Here is a 23218-nt window from a genome sequence, read left to right as displayed (position 1 = left end):
AAAAAATATAAATTATAGATAATGCGGCTTTTAGTTGAAGGCTGAAAATAAGAGTTTTCTGGCGGCCAGGAAGTAAGCACCATTGAACATTTGTAGTATATACTCAACAATTGAAATTTATTTAAAAATAAATTAAATTTTTTATAAAATTCTTATACACATTACATTTATAGAGAACGCGTGCGGCATGCGGCAATTGCATCCTGTCCTCCTGCCCCTTTGCTACACACATATATATATATATATATATATACATATATAGTAAGTATGATTGAATCTTTAGTTTCATTTAACACCAGAATTTCGTCGCGCTAAGCTGACGGCTGGAGCACGCTGTAAACTATTTGTATCCTTATCGGGGCAGCGAGCAGATTTCGCAGGAGTTCAGCTCGCCGCGATTTATGAAGGTGCAGTGGCTGCACGTCCAGGTATTGGCATCCAGATCCATGGCATCGGCGCCAGAGCCGCCAGCGCTGGTCGCTGCACCGCTCGGATAGCTGGTGGTGCCGCTGTCAACGAAATGCCAAGGTCAGCTTGTGTCTGTGTGTGTGTGCGTGCGTGCGTTCAACTTACCCGCTGCCTGTTGAGCTGGCCTGGACCAACGATTCGAGAAGCTTCCAGACTTCCTCGCCTTTGAAATCGTCCGCCTTGTTCGGATTTTTGGCGCGCACCGCCTCCAGTAGCGGTCCCATATGCTGGCGCAACGGCAGCATGTCCATTTTGTACAAATAGACGAGCAAATGGAAGTCCGAGATAGCCTCGAGGAAATCCTCCTCGGCCCAGGCCGAAAGATAGCTGCTCAGCGCATTAAAATCCTGCAGATGGCCATCAATATAGCGATTCTCAATCGGGAATGGCTGGCGTTTGTCGTACTCCGTGAATGTGTACTGCGGCTGCAGCGGCGTCGAGGCGGGCACATCCACCAGCAGATATTCCACTGGCAGTGGGCGTGCCAGGCGCTGCACCTCGTTGCCATACTGATCCTTTTCCTGTTCGCGATAAAAGAGAATCGGTTAATAATAAATGGCAAGCACTAACGAATTTGTATTTTATTTTATGTGCATCTGCGGGTGGGGGTTGAGCAGTGTGAGGTGGGAGGGGGAGGGGGGGCGCAGGTGCGCTCGCTTTTACTTTTTGCATTCGGTTTTGTGCTGGGCTGTCCTAGTGACCTACATGCCGAGCAGGCGACACCCGGGAAGTGACGCGTCCGAAGCTTTGCAACCTGTTTGCTCGACTCAGCAACAAGAAGACGCTGTCGTGCAACCCAGACAGCCACTTGGCCTGGCCCAAAGCGGCTGCAGCAGCGACATTCAGGGTTATCAGGTCAAAGTCAGCCAAGCAGCGCATAGCCAGGCCAACAGCCAATCGCGCGCAGACACACACACACACACACACACACACGCACACACACACAAACTGACAGCTGGCCTAGCATGCAAATCAGTTCAAGTCCAAAGAGAGCCTAGATTCGATAAGAGCGCGCTCTCTTAACCGCAACGTGTCAGCTGCATTCGAGTCATGTGCATGAGCTGTGGCTAACAAGCCCTCACATATGCAACAGGTGGGCACCACACCTATACAAATGCAGCAAATTGGGCAGGCTCAATGTAAGTACTTGGCAGCTCATTTGTGCAAAGCTAACGAAATAATATGTATACAATTGTTATGTGGCTTCTTTTTATAGTAAATATTTATGTTACATTTGATATATTTAGGAATTTTTTTATATACTATTTTTTAAAAATATTTCAACTATGCTGAAAATTAAATCTATAAAAAAATCTTTTAATATAGAACAACTTTCACTTTGATCAGTGGATTTGAATTCGCAAATATTATAATATGTTTCTCCATATTTCACTAAATGTATTTTTAATAGAAAATCAAGCTTGTTGGCGCTAGAGAGCTGATATTATTACAACAGTTACCTCCCATCTTAAAATTACGCTAAAATGGCAATTTAGAAAATTCCACGAGCAAGACTGAAAAATTGGTGGGAATAAGTTATGTTAAAATTTTCCTTTATATACAATCAGCATAAAACACATTTTAAAAGATGTTTCTGCAAGTTTAATTGAGACTTTTTTCACACTTAACGAAAAAATCAACTAGTTCTGGGCGATAAATAGGTGGAATTGCCTAGGGTCGGTTAAAGTTATACCCAAAATGTAAAGACTTGGATATAATAACCTTTAAAATCAAATATTATACAAAAAAGGTTTTTTAAAAGTATTGCTTTAAGTAAGACAGAGGCGCGGCCCAATGCCCGCTCTAACTGTGTTACTCTGGGTATATCGGTTTATGGACGAAAGTTGACTTGTTTTGATATACAATTTGCTGCATCCAATGCCATTCGGCAGGGTTTTTCTGTCCATTTCGGAACTGAAACTGACTCTGTTTGGCAGAAGCTGGACAGTTTTTCAGGCTAGACTGATTGAATTATCCGCCAGTGGGAAACCGAAAGGGAATCTTCGCGGATATGCAGAACGTTTTGGCCTTCCATTCGTTTGGCACTCATTCAGCCAAGGACAGCGCAAAAAACTGGGTGCCAGGCAACGCAATTAGTGAAAGTTGGTCAGCAAAAAAGTATGCCAACGCATCAGCTGAAGGTAGAATAAAGATGCATGTGACAGGATGAGCTTTGGTATGCTTCCCACGTTTGCTTTACACATGCGACACCCAGTTCCTGGACTCGCCCCACGTACCCCTACGTACCCCACGTGTGGTCAATTATGTGTGCTTCTCATTCGGTGAACCGTAGGCGTGGTTATGGGAGCAGCCCAAACGCAACTGTCAACAATCTCGGCGCGTGTTTGCTCTCACACCCGTTGCACAAGGATACTGCAGGATACATTTGTGGACAGGTGCAGCGGACCGCATGTGCAACATTTTAAGTGCAACAGAGCAACGTTAATTGAAATTAAGTGCACGGTGCTGGGCAGAACCTTCATCTGTTCGAACAAATAAGTTTATTATCGATGACATTGGCGATGTAGACGTCGATGAAGATGAATTTGACAGATGGTTGGATCTAGAATTACATCGGCTGTCACAATCAATTAGGCCAGATAGTCTAAGCTGATAAACTAATAAGAAGGCTAGGTTCTACTTTACCCAACGAAATATGACACAAATTGGGCGATTAGAGCGATTTAGTATCTGTTGAGCTGTATTTACTCCTTCAGGATGATTATATTTTTGATAAATCGTTTATCGTTTACATATTTTAACCAGGTGAGAGTGCTGCAGTAGGGAGAATGCGACTGAGAGATACTCTGAATCCACCTCCATTAAGATTCTAACTACGACCGTGCTGCTTCACTTTTCTCCACACTAAAGGGCATAAACTCTTGAATGGACTCCGTGCTTATAGTCCAATTTTCAGACCATAAATATGGCATAAATTAAAAAGCGATATGTTAATATGTGTACACTCTACGGGATATCAAAATCGATTTTGAACGATATTATATAAATGGGAAAAGTAAAAGTAAGAACTCATTCGGCGTCTGATATACGAGAATATATATACATATATATCAAATTTCATGGCTCTAGCTATTTCAATTTAACAAATACACAAATAGGCAACAAATATATTTCAAATTTCAAGTCCTTAAACTTTTTAAATTAGGCAAGCAGACAATCGAGAAATGCATTGGTAATTCCCAATGAAAAGCTTTGAATAAACTCATCTCGGATTGAATCAATATATTACGCTTTCCGCATTCCACGCATTCCGCTTGAAACGCTTAATTAAGTTTTCAATGGAAGCCGGAAACTAAGAAAATCTATTGCTTAAATAACGAGTGTGTGTTGCCTGGCCTTTGCTGATTTTAAATCAAAAGTCAGCAAACTGTTTACATAGAGCACCATGTACATGTGTTTGTATTACACACACACACACACACAGACAGAATCATAAAACTAATAGCTAAAACGCAGATTGTGCTTATTGGGCCAGAATAAAATCATCTTAGCTGCAACGTGCGCCTAAAAGATGCCACGAAAATTGTGCTGGCAGTTCAACCAAAAGTACAAGCTTATAAATACAGTCAAAACTCTCTTTGACGGATCATCTTTCGCCGCTAAAGAGCGGCGTTTAATTGAGGAAATATGAGAATGGCCCAATTCAGAAAGGATTAGGAGAAAATCTGCGTTCCGCCTAGTAGGAATGTTCATTAGTAGAACTGGCAATGTATTTTCCTTTTATTTAATACATTCATGTTTAAATAGTACATATATAAAACCGCCAACTACAAAAAATGCAAGAACACTTGGTAAATTTTCATGAAGGTTACTTGTCCGTTTGTGGCTTGGATTTCCATGTTATATCAGATTCTAGTTTTATTTTTTTAACGAGAAAGATTTGTTAAAATAAAAATTTAATTTTTTTATGGTAATATAACTAGAAGACAACTCGTTTTCATCTTAAAAATATATTTTGCAATAAGTCAAACATTTTGATTTACTGATATTTTCACTGACCACAAACACACACATACACGAGACATCTAATGAACAATTTTGAAAATCTGACCTACTGCTTGATTAAACAAAGGACACACACACACACACACACTTACACAGGACTTGTGGTTGAGCTGCAGCGGATGCAATTTCCAGTTACCAAAGCATATTTCTTAAATGGAAGCAACAATGGCTGCAGGTAGTATATGAAATATCTACAGTGCCAACAAACAGGCAGCAAATACCCACACACACACACACACACAATCACAGCCAGACAGAAAACATTTGCTGAATTAACTGTTAATACGTGCCAAATTGACCGGAATAGAAGGCCAAGCAAAGAAGCTGCAGCGCGAGCAAGGGTGAGAGAGGCGCAGACGGAAAGCGAAGTGCAACGCAACTTGACATTGACATTGAGCGCGTAACAGGGTAAGCAACCCAAACTCTCGCACAGCAAAAACTAAGGGAGAGAGAGAGCGAAAGCTGGCTCTGGCTCTCTTTGCTCTGCATGCTGCTGGCTGGCTATAAAAGCGCCTTGCGCTACGTTCGCACTGCACTTGCAAACGAACCGCCGAACACTACGCACACACAGCCGCTAAGCTCTTCAACGCACGCGAAGCGATGCGACAGCACGCAGCGCTGCAACAACTACAACAGCAGTAAGAAGAAGAAGAAGAAGAAAAACAACAACAACAACAGACTAGAAATTCGTTTTAGTTGCTTTTCTGTGCGATACTCGCCTGTTAACATGCCCGGCCAGAGGGAAAGAGGTCATTTCACACACTTCACCCAGATCAACAGCCACAACAACAATAATAATGTTCTGGACGGCAGTTGCCTCCTCGACGGTTACACCAACTGGCTCGGAACAGAGTATGGCCAGCGCAGCGCCCACCTATCAACGGCACCATACGAAGCCGCCGCGCGTCTTTGCCAGCAGCTGGCAAATTAGTAATGCAGCATTCAAGGCGCGACGCTACGAGCAGCAGCTACAAGCACAAGAGAAACTAGAACAACAACAACAAGAAGAACAAGAGCAACAACAACAACAACAGCAACAGCAACAGCATCAAAAGCCGGAAATTGAAAGTGCAGAGCCACAACAAAAATCGGCAAACAATAAAGTAAAGAAAGCTAGTCCAAAAAGTGAGAGTAAAATCTTTAAAGCTTTTACGTCCTGTAAATGCACGCAGAAAGACAAAAACTAAAAATAAAAAGGAAAGACATTAAAAAAATCAAAATACAGTTACAATTACTATAACGGACAAGTGTTTCGCGTAAAAAAAAAAAGAAAAAACAGCAAGCAAGTGCACTGTGAAAAACTTTTGAATGAACTTTTCGATCTACAAATAATTAACTTATACAAAAACCAAATAAATTTCTACTTATACAAATCAAAGAATATATACATATAAATCAAAAAAGAAAACCAATGCATAAAACGTTTATTTGAGTAGCCTAACAAGAGCAAAGCTGCTTTTAGAAAACTTTGAAACTCAATTTAAACGCAAGAAATAATTGCAAGTTGTTGGAAACAAATTGATTTTGAATATTAACAGTGTAACAGCAAAAGGTAAGCTTCCCATTTTGAAAACATGTTACCGAAATTTGCAACTATGCGACATGCAACCAACTGCTTAGCTTAAATAGTTATGTTACCCGGGTTTTGCCCGTGCCAAGTGTTTTTTACTCATTTAACTTTTTGCCGTTGACTGCCATTTCCACCCTAAAGGGTGGATTTGTCGCAATCGGTGAAATGCATATCAAATGTAAGAGTTGTGAAATATTTTCACATTGATATTTGTCGATTGAGTTATAATCAAAAAAGTTCTTAGAACCGTTTTGTTCTTGGCTCGCACGAGTTGCGCTGTGGCTATAATCCAATTAGACAATCAGTTATTCAGCAGTTATTCAGAACACACAACTTTATGTTTATCCCTTAATGGTTGTTAACAATGGCATTAGTCTATTATGCTCAAAATGCAATAAATTTGTCGCATGACTATGTTTAGTTATAAACTTAGCATGGACGTCACTTAGTAAGTTAATCGAATTCCATTGAGTTCTGTGAGTGGGGCATAAATAGAATATATATGTATGTATAAATCTCGCTTCCCTTGGCTCTGTCCCCAGTTTTTGCCATTGTCTATACGAGAGCCAATTAGAACTCACTTGCGTAGACAACCACCCGGAACGCGCACGTTGTGTCTAATGGAAATGCAGCTTGATGCTGGATACTCGTGGCAACGCATGCAAAACAGGACAAATCCGTTTATGTGAGCACGATGTGCAACTTATGAGCTTAGTCCGGCAAATACACAACTTAAGGTTGTAAATGGACAGCAGATTGACGAATTCCTGGAACTAATGTTTTTGCAAATGGTAAACGTTATTGAAAACTACAAACCATCAGTCAAAGCGGTTTAACCCATATTACAAATTATCAATTTTTTGACCAAAATAAGCAGTCATGTTGTTTAAAAAAAATTATTTCTTTTTCTTCTTCAAATAAAGATACAGGCTTTTAGTTTAAAATATAAATACTCTAAGTGAGTGGCATATTTTTTTAACTAATAATTTAATCGTTTTATATATAATATATTAAAATATTATATAATGAACGCACAAAGCTCGAGCGCATAAATCCTTTTTAGACATTTAAGTATAGCAAACCAACAAACACAAGTAAGATTGCTCCAGTCGGGAGTGCACGACTAGGAGCTACCCTCAATACCTCAGTTCCGATCTGCCCAAACCCACATTCTAGCTTCCTTCTACACATACATTCCTTAATTCCATACTATGGGAAATGCATTCGTATTTACTTGGGTGTTAACCGTCCGATATTTGTGATATTTGAAGAGCATTAATATGGCATCAAAATGTCCCAAGACTATGGTACCTTTAAAACTGGGTTAACTTTTGGGAAATGAAGCGAGTTATCCGAAAAGTGACATTCTAACATATGTATACTATATATCGAATTTGGTGACACTAAGCTATCAAAATCTTAGAGATGTGGTCAAAAAGACGGATTTCGTTACCGATTCTTATCGATTTCATGGAAACAGGGCAATTTATCGATGATTTGGTATTTTTTTGCATGTCTTTATATCTTATGGTTTTCGAAATCGACACGTTCAGACAGACTGCCAGACAAACAGACGGATGTGTTAATATGAACTCGACTATTGATACTGATATATACTTCCATGAAGTATATACTTCCTTCTGCCTGTCATATACATTCACCCAAATCTCTATACCCTTTTTACGCATTTTTAACATGTTCTGGGTATACGAAACTAAATTAGTTTGACATAAAAATACATTAAATTGCAATTTAAATTCACAGTATACATATACTTAATATAAATATTGTCGGCAACAATAGGGTCACAAATGATGACATTCAGCTGAAATTTAATTAAAGGCAGCTATTTGCCAATATTGTGGTCAGTAATTTTATTCCTATTGTTTTTATGCGCGCTCACAAGGGGAAAAAGTACATTTATTTTGTGCAATATCCGTTCGTCCGTCTGTCTGTTCATATGAATGCAATTATTTCTTAAAACTTGGAATAATATCCGTTAATACTCGCAACAGAAAAAGTACTCAAATTATATGATTATAATCTTTATTTATTATACGCCGACTAAGGGTGTGGAAATTAAGAAAAATCTATATTTCCAAAGTTTTAGAGTTAGGCTGACCTAAGTTGGAATAAAGGCGGATATATCTAAATTAATATTGTGTGTAGCGTATTTAAGGCTTTCATTGGCCTTTAAACGATTGCACCCGACTGCAATATATATGTATATATATATATATATACATATATTGTGTATGTATGTTTTCTCTTTTGCTTGTTGGACCCATAATATTGAGTAAATTTCAAATAAATGCATGCATTTCGCATTGTCTCGATTGATGATACCATTTAATTGTATTTCATTTGAAATTATTGAATGCAAATAATTTGAGTATCCGTCAACTATGCCATATTTACTTTAACACAAATATGGAAAATATATTGAAGTACACAAACTGCCGACAGGATTGGAACAAAAATATGCAAAGAATATTAACAGATATTAATATGGGACAGATTTAAAGAGGAGTTTTTAAAGTTCTTAGATATTTTCTTGCCTTTAACGCTTGGTTGGCCACATTCGACCAGAGAGAAAATTGCCTCGAAATGCGTCTATTCAATTTACTTTTCCACAAATGAAAGCCCCTTTAAGTAAAGCAAGTAATTGATTATTTCTCAAAAAACACCATTGTTGATAAAAGAAAGACCACAACCGGAAAGTATTCTTGCGAATCGTACTCTTTTGAGCCACTGTCCTGGCCAATTCCATTCCTTTCTGACCATATCCTTGTAGAACAACAACAAAGAATACATTAAGGACCAAACGATTCTTGGTTAATAGATTTCTAGAACATTTATCTGATTTCTTTCCTACCTTCCCCCAAGCTATTGTTCATTGCCTCATTATTCAGCCATTAGATTTCAGGAAAGGTAAGGGCGAATTCTGGCGAAATCTGTGGGAGAGAGAGCTTTTCCGAATTGGCCAAAGGACCTTCAAGTCGAACTGTAAAGTCGACCGTTTATTCACTGCGTGTGTCTTGTTATCAAATAATTAGCATACTTTTGCGAGCAGTCGCGATTTTTGATAAATGACGGCCAACGTAAACTGGGCCACAGGCGAGGAACACGCACACACACACGCACACAGACCCACACATTTGAATGTCCCTTAAATCCTAGCGCTAGTCAATCTGTCAAATTTAGTGCTAATCGACGTAAATATTGATGGATGTCCTGAATAGACGGATTGTGCCAGTTGACCACAACAAAAAAAGGAATGTGGAAATGTGTCCTTAAAAAACGGAGACTTACAATATTTACAATTTTCACCAGGTTATAAATAGTTTAAAAATAGTTTTTCGAATAATTGTAAGCGATAATGCGATAATATGGGAAAACAGAAAAGTGATTATTAAGAATTTAAGAGATTTCATTTAAAAATATGGTTTGGATTTTTTTCTCGTAATTATGTATAGTCCTTTAAAGCTTAGAATTCAGGAATAAATTTCATATTTTTTACAATTAAAATAAACTTGAAAAAGTAAAAAATTGTGATTTCAGCCCATGAAACAAATTTGAAAAAAAATAAATAAATAAATAATAATTTCAGGACCTTTTATGAATATAGCCTAATTAACTTAACCTATCAACACCTGCTGCCATTCATCAGTCAATTATTTAATGGGTTCACAAGCGAAACCGAAATCGCTTGAGAAAGTGTACGTAAGTGCGTACTCTAGAATATTCCGAGGCTTTTTAAATAGATAGAGAATATATGCATATGCTGCGGCAGACCTTATTCCACGTGCGCGGCTTGCTGGCACAGGGGATGAAGTTGGGATGAAGTTGAGCAAGTGCGAAAGATGCAAATAAGCGGCAGAGAGAAGGTGACACAATGCGACTTTATATTTGAAAAGGATGCCACAAGACGCTTAGACACACACACACACACACACACACACACACAGACAAGCTGGGAAATATGAATTAATATTAAGAGGAAGCACAATAATTTTGCCATGGCAATGACAATGAGCCAAAACCCAAACTGAAATATAAACAATAACAAATACAACACGCGCACAGCAAGCCCTAAGTTCCGTATCGATTTCAATTTGCTAGCCCAAGATTTAGTATAGCTCCTAATGTTCGTAATGCTAGCAATCAATAGAAAAATAAACCAGAATATATTATTTACATAGCACCCTAGCTTGAATACCCTTAACAGACAGCTATCAGATGTAATGTTTGTTTTTCTTATTGGTCCAAACTGGCCGACTCTAACAAACATAACATAACATTTGTATATATTTGCACTTCTGATATTTTTACAACTCGTCTGTTAATATCCATCTAGAACTTTATATATAATAATCGAATTTATAAATGGGCTTGTATTTATATTTTCAATGCTGACACAGCTGTCTATCAATTGAGCTTCACCACAGAATAAAAAACAAAAAAATAACGCTGAATAATTCAGAGGAAAAATTGCATTAAAAAATTCTTCAAAAGCAGCTTAGTTAGGTGCGTGGTGATGTGAGCGTGTGCGTGTGTGTGCTTATGTGTGTGCGTATGTGTGTGTGCGTGTGTGTGCTTATGTGTGTGCGTATGTGTGTGTGCGTGTGTGTGTGTGTGTGTTGCGGGTATGTACCAATGAGTGTGCGTGTTTGTGGGGGCTGGCCTGTTCCCCTCGTGTGTTTTAAATCGGTTCTTGTCTTTGCAAATATTTCAACATGTGTTAAAAATGCACATTTTCTGCATTGCGAAAAACATGAATCATGATTTTCTTTTCGTTGTTGATATTGTTTTCATTTAAAACATTTTTTCACGGTATTTGTGCGAAACTTTTAGATTCGTTGGGGAGTTGCACGTGCGAGCGTGTTTAAGCCCACGTGCTTAAGTTTTGCCATATTCGAGTAGCCTCCGGTCCCACACACTATATGCTTTGAAATGCTTCAAACATGCATCAGTGGACGGGGCTGTCAATTTGATTAAGGTACAAGTGAAAGGATAGCACATAAAACATGACAGAGCAGCGCCATTTACCGCACAGGATGTAAGCTTCCTGTTTCAATTTACATAGACGCTCAGATTTCGGCAAACTGCAGTTAAATCCCGCCAAAATTCCGGGAAATCAATTCACATTGTAAATCGAATTCAATTTCCTAAACTGCAAATATATTTAGTATTCTACTTTAATTTGTATTTTCAAGGAAAGCTCCCAAAGATGTTAGAGTAAAATCCTTTTCCAAATTATTTTTAAATCCTACGAAATATAAAGTTGAATTAACACATACTAAAATATAGCTTCAACTGAGACAGAATATTACATTTAAATTTATATTCAAAAATAATATATTTCCAAGAACTTTCCGAGCTCGAGTTAACTATCTTCTTAACTGAAAATGCATGAATGTGAGACAACTTTTAATGCACCTGTAGCTAAAAAGTTTTCTAATTAAAGTTTAATTTTAGTCAATTTTTTGTATTCGAATGAACCTGAACTATTTTCTGAACTATCGCTCAAAAAATATGTCGGCAATTTCAGCTGAACCAGGAGAAGCCTTTCAATAAGCCACGCATCCAATAAACTTTGCAACTAATTTAATGAATTTAAAGTTATAATGAGCTCAGGCTCGTTGCAACGCGTCGTATGAGCGATATGCAAAAGCTTGCAACCAGATATATAAATTGGCAAAAACAGAGCAAGCAGCAGGAGAGAACAAGAGAGAGGCAGAGAGGCAGACAAATCTATTATCAGCTCAGATAAACCACAACACAGCCCACGCGCACTCAAATTATTGTTCGTGTGTGTGTCGTGTGCGTCTGTGTGTGTACATGTGCGTGTTTGTTTAAACAATATTATCCGACGGCAGGCGACAGGCAACAATTTTATTGTTATCTCTGAACAAACGGCCAGGCCAACATAGTTTAACTGAATAGGTGACACTTTCTAAAGAAGACTTCGTCCTTTGTTATCATTCCATCTCACTCTATATATGTATATATAACCCTGTCTCTTTCTTTTTAACTGACTTGTCCTACTGGCCAATTAGATGTGCCAAAGTGCCAGAGCTTGGCGTGTCGTGCACAAAATTCCTGAAAATGTGAGCTGTGCCAGACTTCGCTTGACTTTAAGTAAGTGTCGCCCAAAAGTAGGCAGCACAAATAAAAGCTTTAAGAGGCTTTAAGTTTCCTATTAGGGGGTTTCTTTGCTAGTATATAGTGTGCGGATATTTAAACTGTTGCATTAAAAAGTAATCAGTCTAACATGACTAAATATTGCTTTGGTATTTATAATAATTTGACCTTTAATTTAATAAAACCTATCTAACTGAATATAAGAAAAAATAATAAATACATTAAGAAAAATAGATGAATAGAGAAAATTCCATAAAATAAAGAAAAGCTAGTAAACGGATAAATAAATTAAAAAAACAAAACAAAATATATAATTAATAAATTATAAGAAATAAATAAATAAATAGAAATGACCAAAATTGTATATGTAGATTTAAATAAAATTAATTTTTGCTTTTAACAAACTAAACTCCGGACTGGCTCGAGGCCATGAACTAAAATATATAAAAATTAATATAGAAAAATAAATAAAATTATCCTAAGCTATACATCACAGACATTTAGTGTATATAAAGTTACTATGATTGCTAATTTCGGCTTAACTTCGAAATGTTCTATGACATTTAAACAAATTCTAGATTTTTAAATATTTATATTAAAGTTCTTTTAGACGCGTAAAAGCTATCGAATCGAAATTGATAAGCTCTAAATAAATATTTGACAGCGGGCATAATAATTTCTAGATATTTGAACTCGCTTTAACTTTCTGTTGTGTCATTTTGATGCCATATAACTTATATTCGTTTTGAAAAGGTTATAGAAAGTCTTTCCAAAGAAAATGAGAGTCGCCATCAACATGCATTTATGCCAATGGCATGGGCAGTAAAAGCATATTTTCAATTTGTCAATTTGTGTTAAAAAGGCGCGGTAATGGGGCGTATACGTAATACATAAAAACGTGCTGAAATATTTGCTGCTGTTTACGGCATTTGCATAGTTCTCGGTAGCAATAGCAGAGGGGGGCAAACAAAAAGAAGAAACTGAAAAAAAAAAAAAAGGAAAACAGCTGGAAAAAGCGTGCCGATAGAGACAAGAAGAAGATAAATGAAAGCAAATAGCAGCAACATGTTGATACCACTCGTACACAAAGAGGAAAAAAAAAGGAAACTGTGTGGGCATTAGAGCATAACAAAACGATACCAAAAGAGCACAAAACCAAAGCGCAAGGAAAAGAAGATAAAAAAAATGGAAAAAAAACCGAATTAAATTCATTGCGAATAAAGTTACTTTGCAGTTCTATGCGCTATTTAGCTAGGATTGTATATATATATATAGTTAATGCAGCATATTATAACTTTCCTGAAAAGTTGAATTTAATACTAAACATCGAGAGTCGGAACAGACATGCATCATTTTTTATTGCACTGCGTATCTATTCTTGCTAAATTATAATCTTTTCTCATTTTTCGCCGCATCGCTGCCCGGCTGTCACGTAAAGCAGAAGAAAACCAAGACAATTTTTATATTAAAATTCACTATAAAAAATATTTACAAATGAAAAAATAAACAAAAAAAAAAAGGGGGGGCTAGCATATAATCCTTGACTGAACGAAATGCTCAGTAGCAGTAAATAGAATTTTTATCTCAGAGGGTTGGCATATAGAGAAGTCGAATTCTTTGTATATATTTAATATTTATACAATTCATATATTTAATATTTAAGGCGTACAAACTCTTTGATAAATCGTAATAGCTAAACATGCTTTCCTTTTCTTTAAAAAAAAAAGAGGAGCTCAATAAAGGTGTTGAGGCATTTTGTTTGAACAGGTGAACACAAAGTGTCCGCTTTTTACGCAACATTTGTCAACCTTTTAAGGTTTATGTGCGTGGGTGTGCGTGTGCGTGTGTGTCTGTGTATTTGTTGGTCAGGTGTCAAGTGTCAAACAAACCAAAAAGTGTTTAATTAGGTGCATTATTTGCGTTGCCACGTGCCCGCTGAAATCGAATACAAATGAGAATTCTGTTGTACTTATTAATAGACTTTCGATTGGGCATGTTCTCATATTACAAATTATGTTTCTAGGAATTCATTGGGATACAAACAATTCTTATGAACTGCAACACTCGATGAGATATATTCTCGGAATCTGTTGGTCGCACTTGTTTTTCCTGCTGGCTTGTCCCCTTTCATATGAATGTCATCAATCCGACAGGAAAATATCAAAATTGCATCAGAATATTGGCATCGATGAGACAATTGCAACAATGAGGTTTTTCTGTGTGTGTCTCCGTGTGTGCATGTGTGCGTGTGTGCATGTGTGCGTGTGTGCATGTGTGCGTGTGTACATGCTTGTTTTTTTACGTGATACGCCTTTGACCCAATCGACTTTCAATTATTTTCATTATCACACGTAAATACTTGGAAAAGTTTTCAATGGTAAACTAACATTTTAGTCTTTTTCATACGGTTGATTATATTTAGTACAAATGCAATTTTATCAAATAAAGCTACCCAAAGGGGAAGTAATTTACTAGAATGTCAAAACTAAGTGGCATTAAAACTACAAGTAACCAAAAGCTAAGATATCATTGTAAGCCTTAGAATAAACTTACAAAGTTTGTGGAAAATCGTTGACAGACACAGACACAGACACAGACACGGCAGGGCCTTAAAAGTTTTCACGACATCCGTCGTAAATTTGTGCTTGGCAACAAAATGCTGATCAATCTGTGGACTGCTTTTGGTTTTTAGTTATTTAATTGTATTTACACACTCGGTGCAACAGAGAGGAAGTCCGTGGGGCAAATTGAAATTTACACAGAAAGTTTAGAAACTTTACATACAGTTGAACTTCGTTTATCGTTGATACCTGGGACCAAGCTCATTAAGGATTATCAGAAAATTGTGGCCAACGGAAGTATTGTTAAATTCCATGAAATGCATTTATTAAGAAAAAAAATGCATTTAAGGTACTTGGTTTGTCTGCGGTTGATTCTATATCGCGAATTACCTTTATTATGCGAAAGCAAAAGAGGAAGAGGTAATAACAATTAATGGGACAACACATTCAAGCGCTCGCTGTTAACAGGTGTGACTGGCTAAATGAGTTACCGATAAACGGCTTTCGAATGTATTTTGTAATCGAAAAATTTAAACACCGTTTGCAGGCAATATAATAAAGAGTTACGCATTCGGATGGGATCTACATATAAAATCAGTAATTGCGATAAACTTCAACAATCTCTAATGAATCCTTCAAAGCTTTAGTAGTACACTTACTGCAAGTGGATAAAGGAGATAATAATGGCATTGCTCATTAGATGCGCTTTCCACAAGCGCCAGTCCTTCAGGTGGATCTGAATTCAAGTGCCAGGCTTTAGCTTGAGTGCATTGTCTTAGCTTAGCTTATTATAATATGCCAACAATAACAAATAATCCCTTGCCAGTTGCCATTACAAAACTGCGTAGAAATATTGCCATAAATATTTAATTGGCCTCTGCATCGTTTCATTTTGTCTGCTGATGCTTGAATGTCCTTTGTTGGATGCGTGCGTGTGGGTGGGTTTGGATGTGGGAGGCAGTTCTCAGTCCAATTAATTGGCATTAGCTGTGCACTTGAAACTATTAAAGTCCTTCTTTCTCTCTGCCTCTCTAGACAAAAAATGGATTTACCCAGGCCACTGGAAAAGCTGCTCAGCTGCAGCTTGTGTCGACGCATGTATGACCCAAGCGATGCCTCAAGGTTGCCCAAGGAGCTTAACTGCCGGCATAGCTACTGCGCCGGCTGTCTGGAGCAGCTGGCCGTCTACCTGAAGGTGACATGTCCCCAATGCGAGCAGGAGACGCAGATGCCGGATTTTGGTTCGTTGCCGACCAATGAGGGTTTGCTGTTTATGCTGCATCAGCTGCCGGCTTTGCAGCTGGGCATGGTCATGTTGCAGATGCAGCACGAGCAACAATTGCAGTCGAATTACCGCAATCTGACCAACTCAGCCTGGCCCAACTGGCAGAATGAGATGGGTTTGGATAGACAATCGCGCGGCGTCCACGAGAATTGCAATTTCCATGCCATGCCCCATACGATATGGTGCTACACCTGTCAGCAGATGCTGTGCCGCGCCTGCATCGTGGATGCCGGACATCATGAACATCGGACGACGCGTCAGCTGGACATGTGCGAAATGTTGCGTCGCCTGATCTGCCAGGAGCTGTACACGTTTGAGGAGCGCATCACGTATGTCGGAGTGCTGGCAGCGGGCGATATGTCGCTGTTGCGCCAAGTGTTCGATGCCTGCGGCAAGATGCAGGAGCAAGTGCAGCGCCAATTGCTGCAGCATGAACCAACTCTACGCGTAAACCACATGCACAACTGGTGGCTGCGCGTCACAGACCAGTTGCAGATGCATATGCCTGGAAACTTCACGCGCTGTGAGCTGCTGCGTCTGCTGAACGAGCTGCAGGAGCAGTGCAAGAAATTCCACAAGCAGATGCTGTACATCTATCGTGAGTGTCGTTTGCGTGCCAGCATCCGGGAGGGAGGCCTCCAGCTGCTGGACTTGGAGCAACTGCATCGCCAACTCATGTCGCTGCGCCAGTCGCCATTGGGATCGGTGCCAGCTACAGTGGAGCCGCCGCCGCTACTCCTACTAACCAACTACTGCATCTATGAATGCTGGTGGGCCATTCAACGGCAGCTGTTGCCAGCAGATCTGGTGGAGGAGGAGCAGGTGGAGGAGCCGCGGCGGTTGCCGTTGGTGCGGCTCAATCACCATCGCATGTCTACATTGTGGGAGGAAATCAGTGGCTCCTCCATCAGCAGCAGCAGCAGCAGCAGCAGCAGCGACACCTCCAGAAATCCGGCGGCTCACAATCGGCTGAATCGGCTGGACGAGCAGCTGCGCACAGTAAAGCAACGCAAAGATGTGGCACAGCCTGCCAATTCGATTTGCTGCATGACGCAGCGCAATCAAAGCTTGCAACTGACAGTAGAGCCACATCCACAAAGCGTCAATTTTGACTTTGATATGCCCAGCACATCCGCAGCTGCAGCTGCTGCAAGAGCAGTTGCAGCCACCACAGGAGCAGTTGCAGCTGCCCCTGGCGCAGCTGCTCAAGTGGGGCTAACCCGACGTCCCAATTCCATGGGCTATCCCATCTACTATCTGGACATGGTCATGGATGGCAAGCCAGTGGGTCGTGTGCTCATCGAGGTGCGCAACGATGTCGCACCGCGCATGGCCGAGAATTTTCGCGCCCTGATCCTGCACGAGCGTGGCTTTGGCTATAGGGGCTGCTCCGTATTCCAGGCCTGGGGCAATGAGAGCATTATCACTGGCGACTTTGAGCTACAGAATGGTCGTGGCGGTTATGCCGCCCTCGATGGTGGTTTCTTTATACCGGATGGCACTGGGTTGCCCGCGAAGCGCGGCGCAGTGGGCATGCGACGTGGCCAAAAGCGTCACGATAATAGTGGATGTGTGGGCAGCCAGTTTCGCATGGTGCTCTATGAGAGGCTCCCCTTTACGGCCATATTCGGCTTCATTGTGAATGGGATCGATGTGCTGGACAGGATAGCCAGCACGGCCAGTGCAACTAAACGGCCCGCGATGTGCACCTTTATCAAGAATTGTGGCGAGTATCGCCGCAACGGAATCTAAATGTTTGTTAGTGACAGCCCCTCCCCCGCACCCTGCTTAATCAACTCTGCTTAATCCTATAGAAAATTAAGAAAAATTAAATTATTGACAACCCTACGAGTTCTATCTAAGAAACATATTATAAAACGATATATAAAGCATGGCCAAAATGACAGCCCGCAAAAGTTGATATCTTAAGAGTGTATATAAAAAATATCTCTCTATGTATGTATGTATGTATGTATGTGTGTATAATATATATGTGTATAATCCATACAGCAAATTTTTTTTTTTGAATAAGAAAAATCTTTTGATAGGCGTTTTCCAACAAAAATTTATGAAAATGCATCAAAGAAATAACACTACACGCAAATTTTGGATGCTATTTTTTTTTGTAAAGGGAATTTAACCAAAATTTGACAACAATATAAACATTCAGGTCGGCCCAACTCGACTGATACCCTGTAATCATTTTATAAACCAACTTGAGTGAACATTTTGAGAAAAACTTTCGAATATACATGAAAACATTTTTAATGACATCTCAAAGGGAAATATTTACAGGGACATACATATATGTATATATATAAACATATTTATTCCCAAACAATATTGACAAACAAACACAGACACAAGATCTGCAAGACAGCAACAAGATTAAGTACAGACAAGCGTATTTACCGCAAAGAAAACTTATTAGAATTTTGAGAAAGAGTTACCTGGACAAAGAAATTGATTGCAACAAAGTTAGAGTTTAACTAAATCTAAGATATATTAGTTATAAGTACTACAAAACTGTATTTCTTGAAGCTGAAACATTCATCGATAAATCTGACTCAATGCTGACTACATTCTCTGCAAACAATTGTTTGCAACAACAGATCTAACGAATATCTATGAATTTCTTTACTTTAGATCTGAAAAAAGAATCTATTTTAAGCACATCTAAAGTGTTTCAATTTCATTTGAATATTATAATATATCGGAAAGAATTTAGTTGGTCAACAACAACAATGCATACAATACAGTAATACCAAAATATTAATGTAATCAATGTGGAAAACTACATAAAACTGAATTGAGCAACACTTTAAGACCGTGAAACAAAGGTATTCAAAATATTTATGAGAAAACTCTTTTAAACTAAGTCAAAACAACTTAAAACCATCCAAGTTTGAAAGTAATCAAGAGCTAAACTACTTGAAAAGGACATTTTAGTCGCAAATATACAGTAAAAAAAAAAGGATATAATTATATACAAATATTGATCATATTCAAAATTACAATATTCCTAATATACACTAACATACACTATACTACACATTGTATTCCTCAGTTTATTCCTTATTTTAATTGTTTAGAGTTTTTATCAGTAATCTATTTCAAAAATTATTTTTATAAAGTTAGATATTTAAATTCAATCGTAGGATAGTTCGAAAGAGCCACAAAAAGAAGAAAATTGTTACGTATAGCAGAAACGAAGAATCCCAAACATATTGCTTAAAATATGTTAAAAGTTTGAAATGCAAAAAGGAGATTTACAATTGGCAAATGCTGAATGCAAATGAAAGTTAACGCTGTGTCGGATATTTGGAATGTGATATAAAATTGAGAAACGCAACAGACAGCCTTATTCTGTAATTATGTTGAAAAGATTTTAAATTTAATTGCTTCAAGCTCAATTAATCTCACTTCAAGTGACTTTTTTACATTTTGTCTTATGTTCGTTTTATACAATTATATTTACATACAATTATATTTATATGCAATTATATTTACATTTTAAATATTTACAATTGAAATGTTATTAACATAATCAAAATATCGAAAAGTATTAACCTCTGAATGTATATGTTTAAGTGTCTATTTATATCTGCAAATGGAGCATACGACTCCCCCACGTACCGGTGAATTACATAGAGGGTCTCGGAGCATTGACGAGCCGTACAAACTACAAAAAATTGAGCATTTCGATTTGACATTAACAAAGCTAATCAGCTAATCGAAGATATTGCGACGGTTGTTTGGAACACAAAAAAATGTGCCAAAAATACAAATAATAAAAAAATAAAAATTTGAAAGTTATTGATGTCTATATATACACGCATATATGCGTAAAGCAAAGTCAAAACAGTTATTCGAGTTCTATGTGTTACAATTAAAAATGTAAAAGCTGAAGATTTCAATAAATGTTGTCCCAGCAAATGTCTTTATTTATTATAAAAAGTAAGTGAGGGTGCAAAAGCACATTAAACTCGTTTCAAAAGCCCAACAATTGATTTAAAGGCAGCATCCTTGTTTTTCTACATCTAGTTATGTCAACAGATTACATTACAACATTTCAATATCGTAGTACAATGGTTTTTTGTCTAAAATATATTCAGGCATTTGCATTGAATGCATTCTTTATGAACATGTTATCTAAGGGGAAAAAGACCCAATGTACCTTTTCCTGAATCCTCAAAAAAACAAAAGTTCGATTTGAGACCAACATGAAATTCTTAGAGAACAAAATGTAGCTAGACTTTAACATGAGGATATCAGTAGAAAACTGTTCTGTTTTTGCATAACGAATCACTTTTACAATCACCAATTTGATTATATTAGGGTATCTTATATATAAATATGACACATACCTTATAGAAAACATCTGGAACATATTGTTTATCAGTCGATTCGCGTACATAACCCAATTCGGGGGCATCCTTGGTGGGTATCAGACAATCATCACGCACCAGAGCCATGCACTGAGCGGACACAGCATAGCCTTCCATGTGCACTTGTTTGGTTTGATCACCTTTTTAGAGATTTTAGGAAGAATATAGTATATGTACAAGCTGTATAATGATATTATATGATCTAACACTCACCAGTCACACAAATGGTCACAAATTTGGAGCCGAAAGTGCCATTTGTGGCATATTTACATGGATTGGGATGACGATTCTGCAGCTCACCCGCTGATATGCACTCCTGAGCGGTGAGAAAATGTGTCTCAATGCCGCGTATTTGTTTAACAGTGCCCGCACTGGCATCTTCCGTAATCAGATCCGTAAAGATCCAGCCAATCTGTTACATGAATTTAATTCATCAATAAATCTAAACCGAAAATTGTGCAGGCACTCACCTTTTTAAGACCTAATGCTTTGGCTACGGCGTCCACTTCATCGGCGCCCTCATCTGGACAGATGTTAATCGAATCGCGTGATGATTCCTGCGGCGGCTCATAGATGGCCGCCACTTTGGCGCGTATGCCCAAAGGCACATCCGCATGCTGCTCGTAGGTGCCATATAACAAGCCCATGCGCTGATGTCCCGTGGTGCGCCAATAGTTCAAGAAGCGCTCCACTATTTTGGTATTCTCAAACATAACGTTGTCCACGTGACGATATGTCTGACGATTAAGCGTTATGGCCGACGGCTGACACTTGGAGCAGATGCCCTTGGGCCACGGAGGATGCTCCCGACAGCCGGGCTTGATGCGGCAATTGATGTCATCGAATACAAAGTACTTGCCATGATCCATGCCTGAAGTTTGCTTGCGTATGTATGAGTGGAACGACAAGTGCTTGATATTGTGATCCTTAAGATAGCTCTCGTCATAGGGTTCCAGCGGGGAGCAGTGTACGCAACGACCATTGGCATTGTGATGGCAACTGGGGCAAATAAATGAGAATAAAAAACGAATAAGTAAACAATTTAGAAATAATGTTAAAATTCAATGCATTTCAACGCAGCTCATTAAAAGCTTATATGATTCATTTTATGTTGCTGAATACCGTTTTGTGTAGGCATTTACTGGATTCTCCTTTCAACCTTTAAATATTTTAGATTATAACATATATTTCCGTTCAGCTAATATCTAAACTATCAGTAAATTTTAATAACCATGTCCAGAGTAGAGCCCTACTTATCGCTATCAGCTTTTTCCGAGCCTCCTCTCTTGCACTTACAGCTTACTATCGCGTTCACGCTTGATGGTGCCATCAGATTTTAGCAACTGTAGATCAACCTCATCCTCGATCACATTAATGGAGGAACGTGCGTTGTTGCCAAGCTTCTCTGTGGACAATTTGGCAGCGCTATTGTATGACAAGTTCTCAATGGCTGTGGTGCTCGTGCGCTGCAAGTTGACAAATTTGATTATTTATGAAATAAATTCACGATTATAGGGAAACTTACGCGTGATGAAGTGCCCGCAATTTGTTTTAGATATAGCATGTCGCCATGCTTGAGCATGCTGCCCACCAGCTGGGAGCCATTTGCTTGCAGCTCTGTGGCAAAGCTGCGCTCCATGAACAGACCAAAGCCATCGACTTTGAGTGCGTTCTGTACGCTGTCATAAAGTTGTTTAAGATTTGATTTTGGCGAGATCTCGATGCGTTTGATGCCCTCCGCAGACTGCACGCGTATTAGCTGTGAACCGATCAGTATATATTTATATAAATTAGTTAATATAATTAATTAAAATCGAATAAAGCTCGATCACACCGATTGTTTACATAACGTAAAGAGACGATGGCGCACAAAGGCATAGACAAAATTGCGCTTCCTATAGATGAATTGCTCGAGCAGCAGCGGTGCACTGGCCATGTTGTTCTTCTTGGTGTTGTTTTGGCCAAACGGCTGCGCTTGTTATTGTTGTTAAGCGTAGCTTGCGCTACTTTAGTTTAGCCTAAAAGGCCGGATCTCAGCGTATTGCACTGTACGACATGCACGCGCGCATTCGACTGTAGCAGCAAAACGAATTTCCGTACCAAATATTTTGGCATTATTTACAAAATGTAAATAAATGTGTTAATTGTGCCAAAAAGAGAACAAGCTGCACTGCCATGGTCACAAAATCCACTTGCCTGACATAATGACACCCGCACCTGCCCCCTTCAACCACCAACCCCTCCTCCAACCAATGCGCAGTTCGCTGCTTTGGCTGCAAAATCTACAAGTCATTGTACCTTTGTTTAAGTGTCTGTCCCCGTGCCGTCGTGTCTGTCTGGCGTCGCCGTGGAAACGAATTTTCACCAACCTCACCCAGACTGCCAATTACGCTATGTACTTTCTGCACGCTTTAAACAATCACCGAATTCTATGTTTTTTGGGAAAAACTTATTTTTATTTTGCGGCTGCAACAACAAAGCGTTGCAATTTTTTTCATATGCCGGCGTTTTGAACAGTCAGCATATGCAGCGACGCGGGGCTAATATAGACTCGCCATGCACACTGTGCAACATTGAAAAACTCTGCCAAGCACCGCAATAAGCACTTTTCAACAATCCAATAAGGAATTTACTTACAATTTTATCAGACATTGCTTCAAAATAAATTGCACTTGGAAGCAAAGCAGCACTTGTATAGACAATATGTATTAAGTGTGACCATGCTCACACAATTCACAAGTGCCTAATAATCAACGTGACAAAATACCAAACTCTG

General features: G+C 38.8%; 2 protein-coding genes across 3 annotated transcripts; one reads left to right on the top strand and one right to left on the bottom strand.

Annotated features, from left to right (window-relative positions):
- Positions 1-89: 89 nt before the first annotated feature.
- Positions 90-23218, bottom strand: Npl4 (nuclear protein localization 4). 2 transcript variants are annotated; one of them, XM_064689531.1, is made up of 8 exons: positions 23080-23218; positions 21968-22201; positions 21739-21908; positions 20913-21441; positions 20656-20854; positions 20422-20582; positions 574-989; positions 90-509 (listed from the first exon to the last, which is right to left on the bottom strand). In XM_064689531.1, exons 1-8 carry the CDS (start codon positions 23092-23094, stop codon positions 353-355), a joined length of 1881 nt encoding a protein of 626 aa, XP_064545601.1. In that variant the 5' UTR covers positions 23095-23218; the 3' UTR covers positions 90-352. The 2 variants fall into 2 exon arrangements, with proteins under 2 accessions (XP_064545601.1, XP_064545591.1); XM_064689521.1 differs by lacking the exon at positions 23080-23218 and adding an exon at positions 22277-22498.
- Positions 15770-17892, top strand: LOC135435813 (uncharacterized). Its single transcript, XM_064693033.1, has one exon. The coding sequence runs from the start codon at positions 15812-15814 to the stop codon at positions 17804-17806; it is 1995 nt and encodes a 664-aa protein (XP_064549103.1). The 5' UTR covers positions 15770-15811; the 3' UTR covers positions 17807-17892.

The sequence above is a fragment of the Drosophila montana genome, unplaced genomic scaffold (genome assembly GCF_035044405.1).
Source record: "Drosophila montana isolate Dmon_TW-CO22-7 unplaced genomic scaffold, ASM3504440v1 contig_1505_1, whole genome shotgun sequence".
NCBI classification, from domain to species: domain Eukaryota; kingdom Metazoa; phylum Arthropoda; class Insecta; order Diptera; family Drosophilidae; genus Drosophila; species Drosophila montana.
The sequence above is the reverse complement of the archived record's forward strand: the minus strand, read 5'-3'. Positions and strand labels throughout refer to the sequence as shown.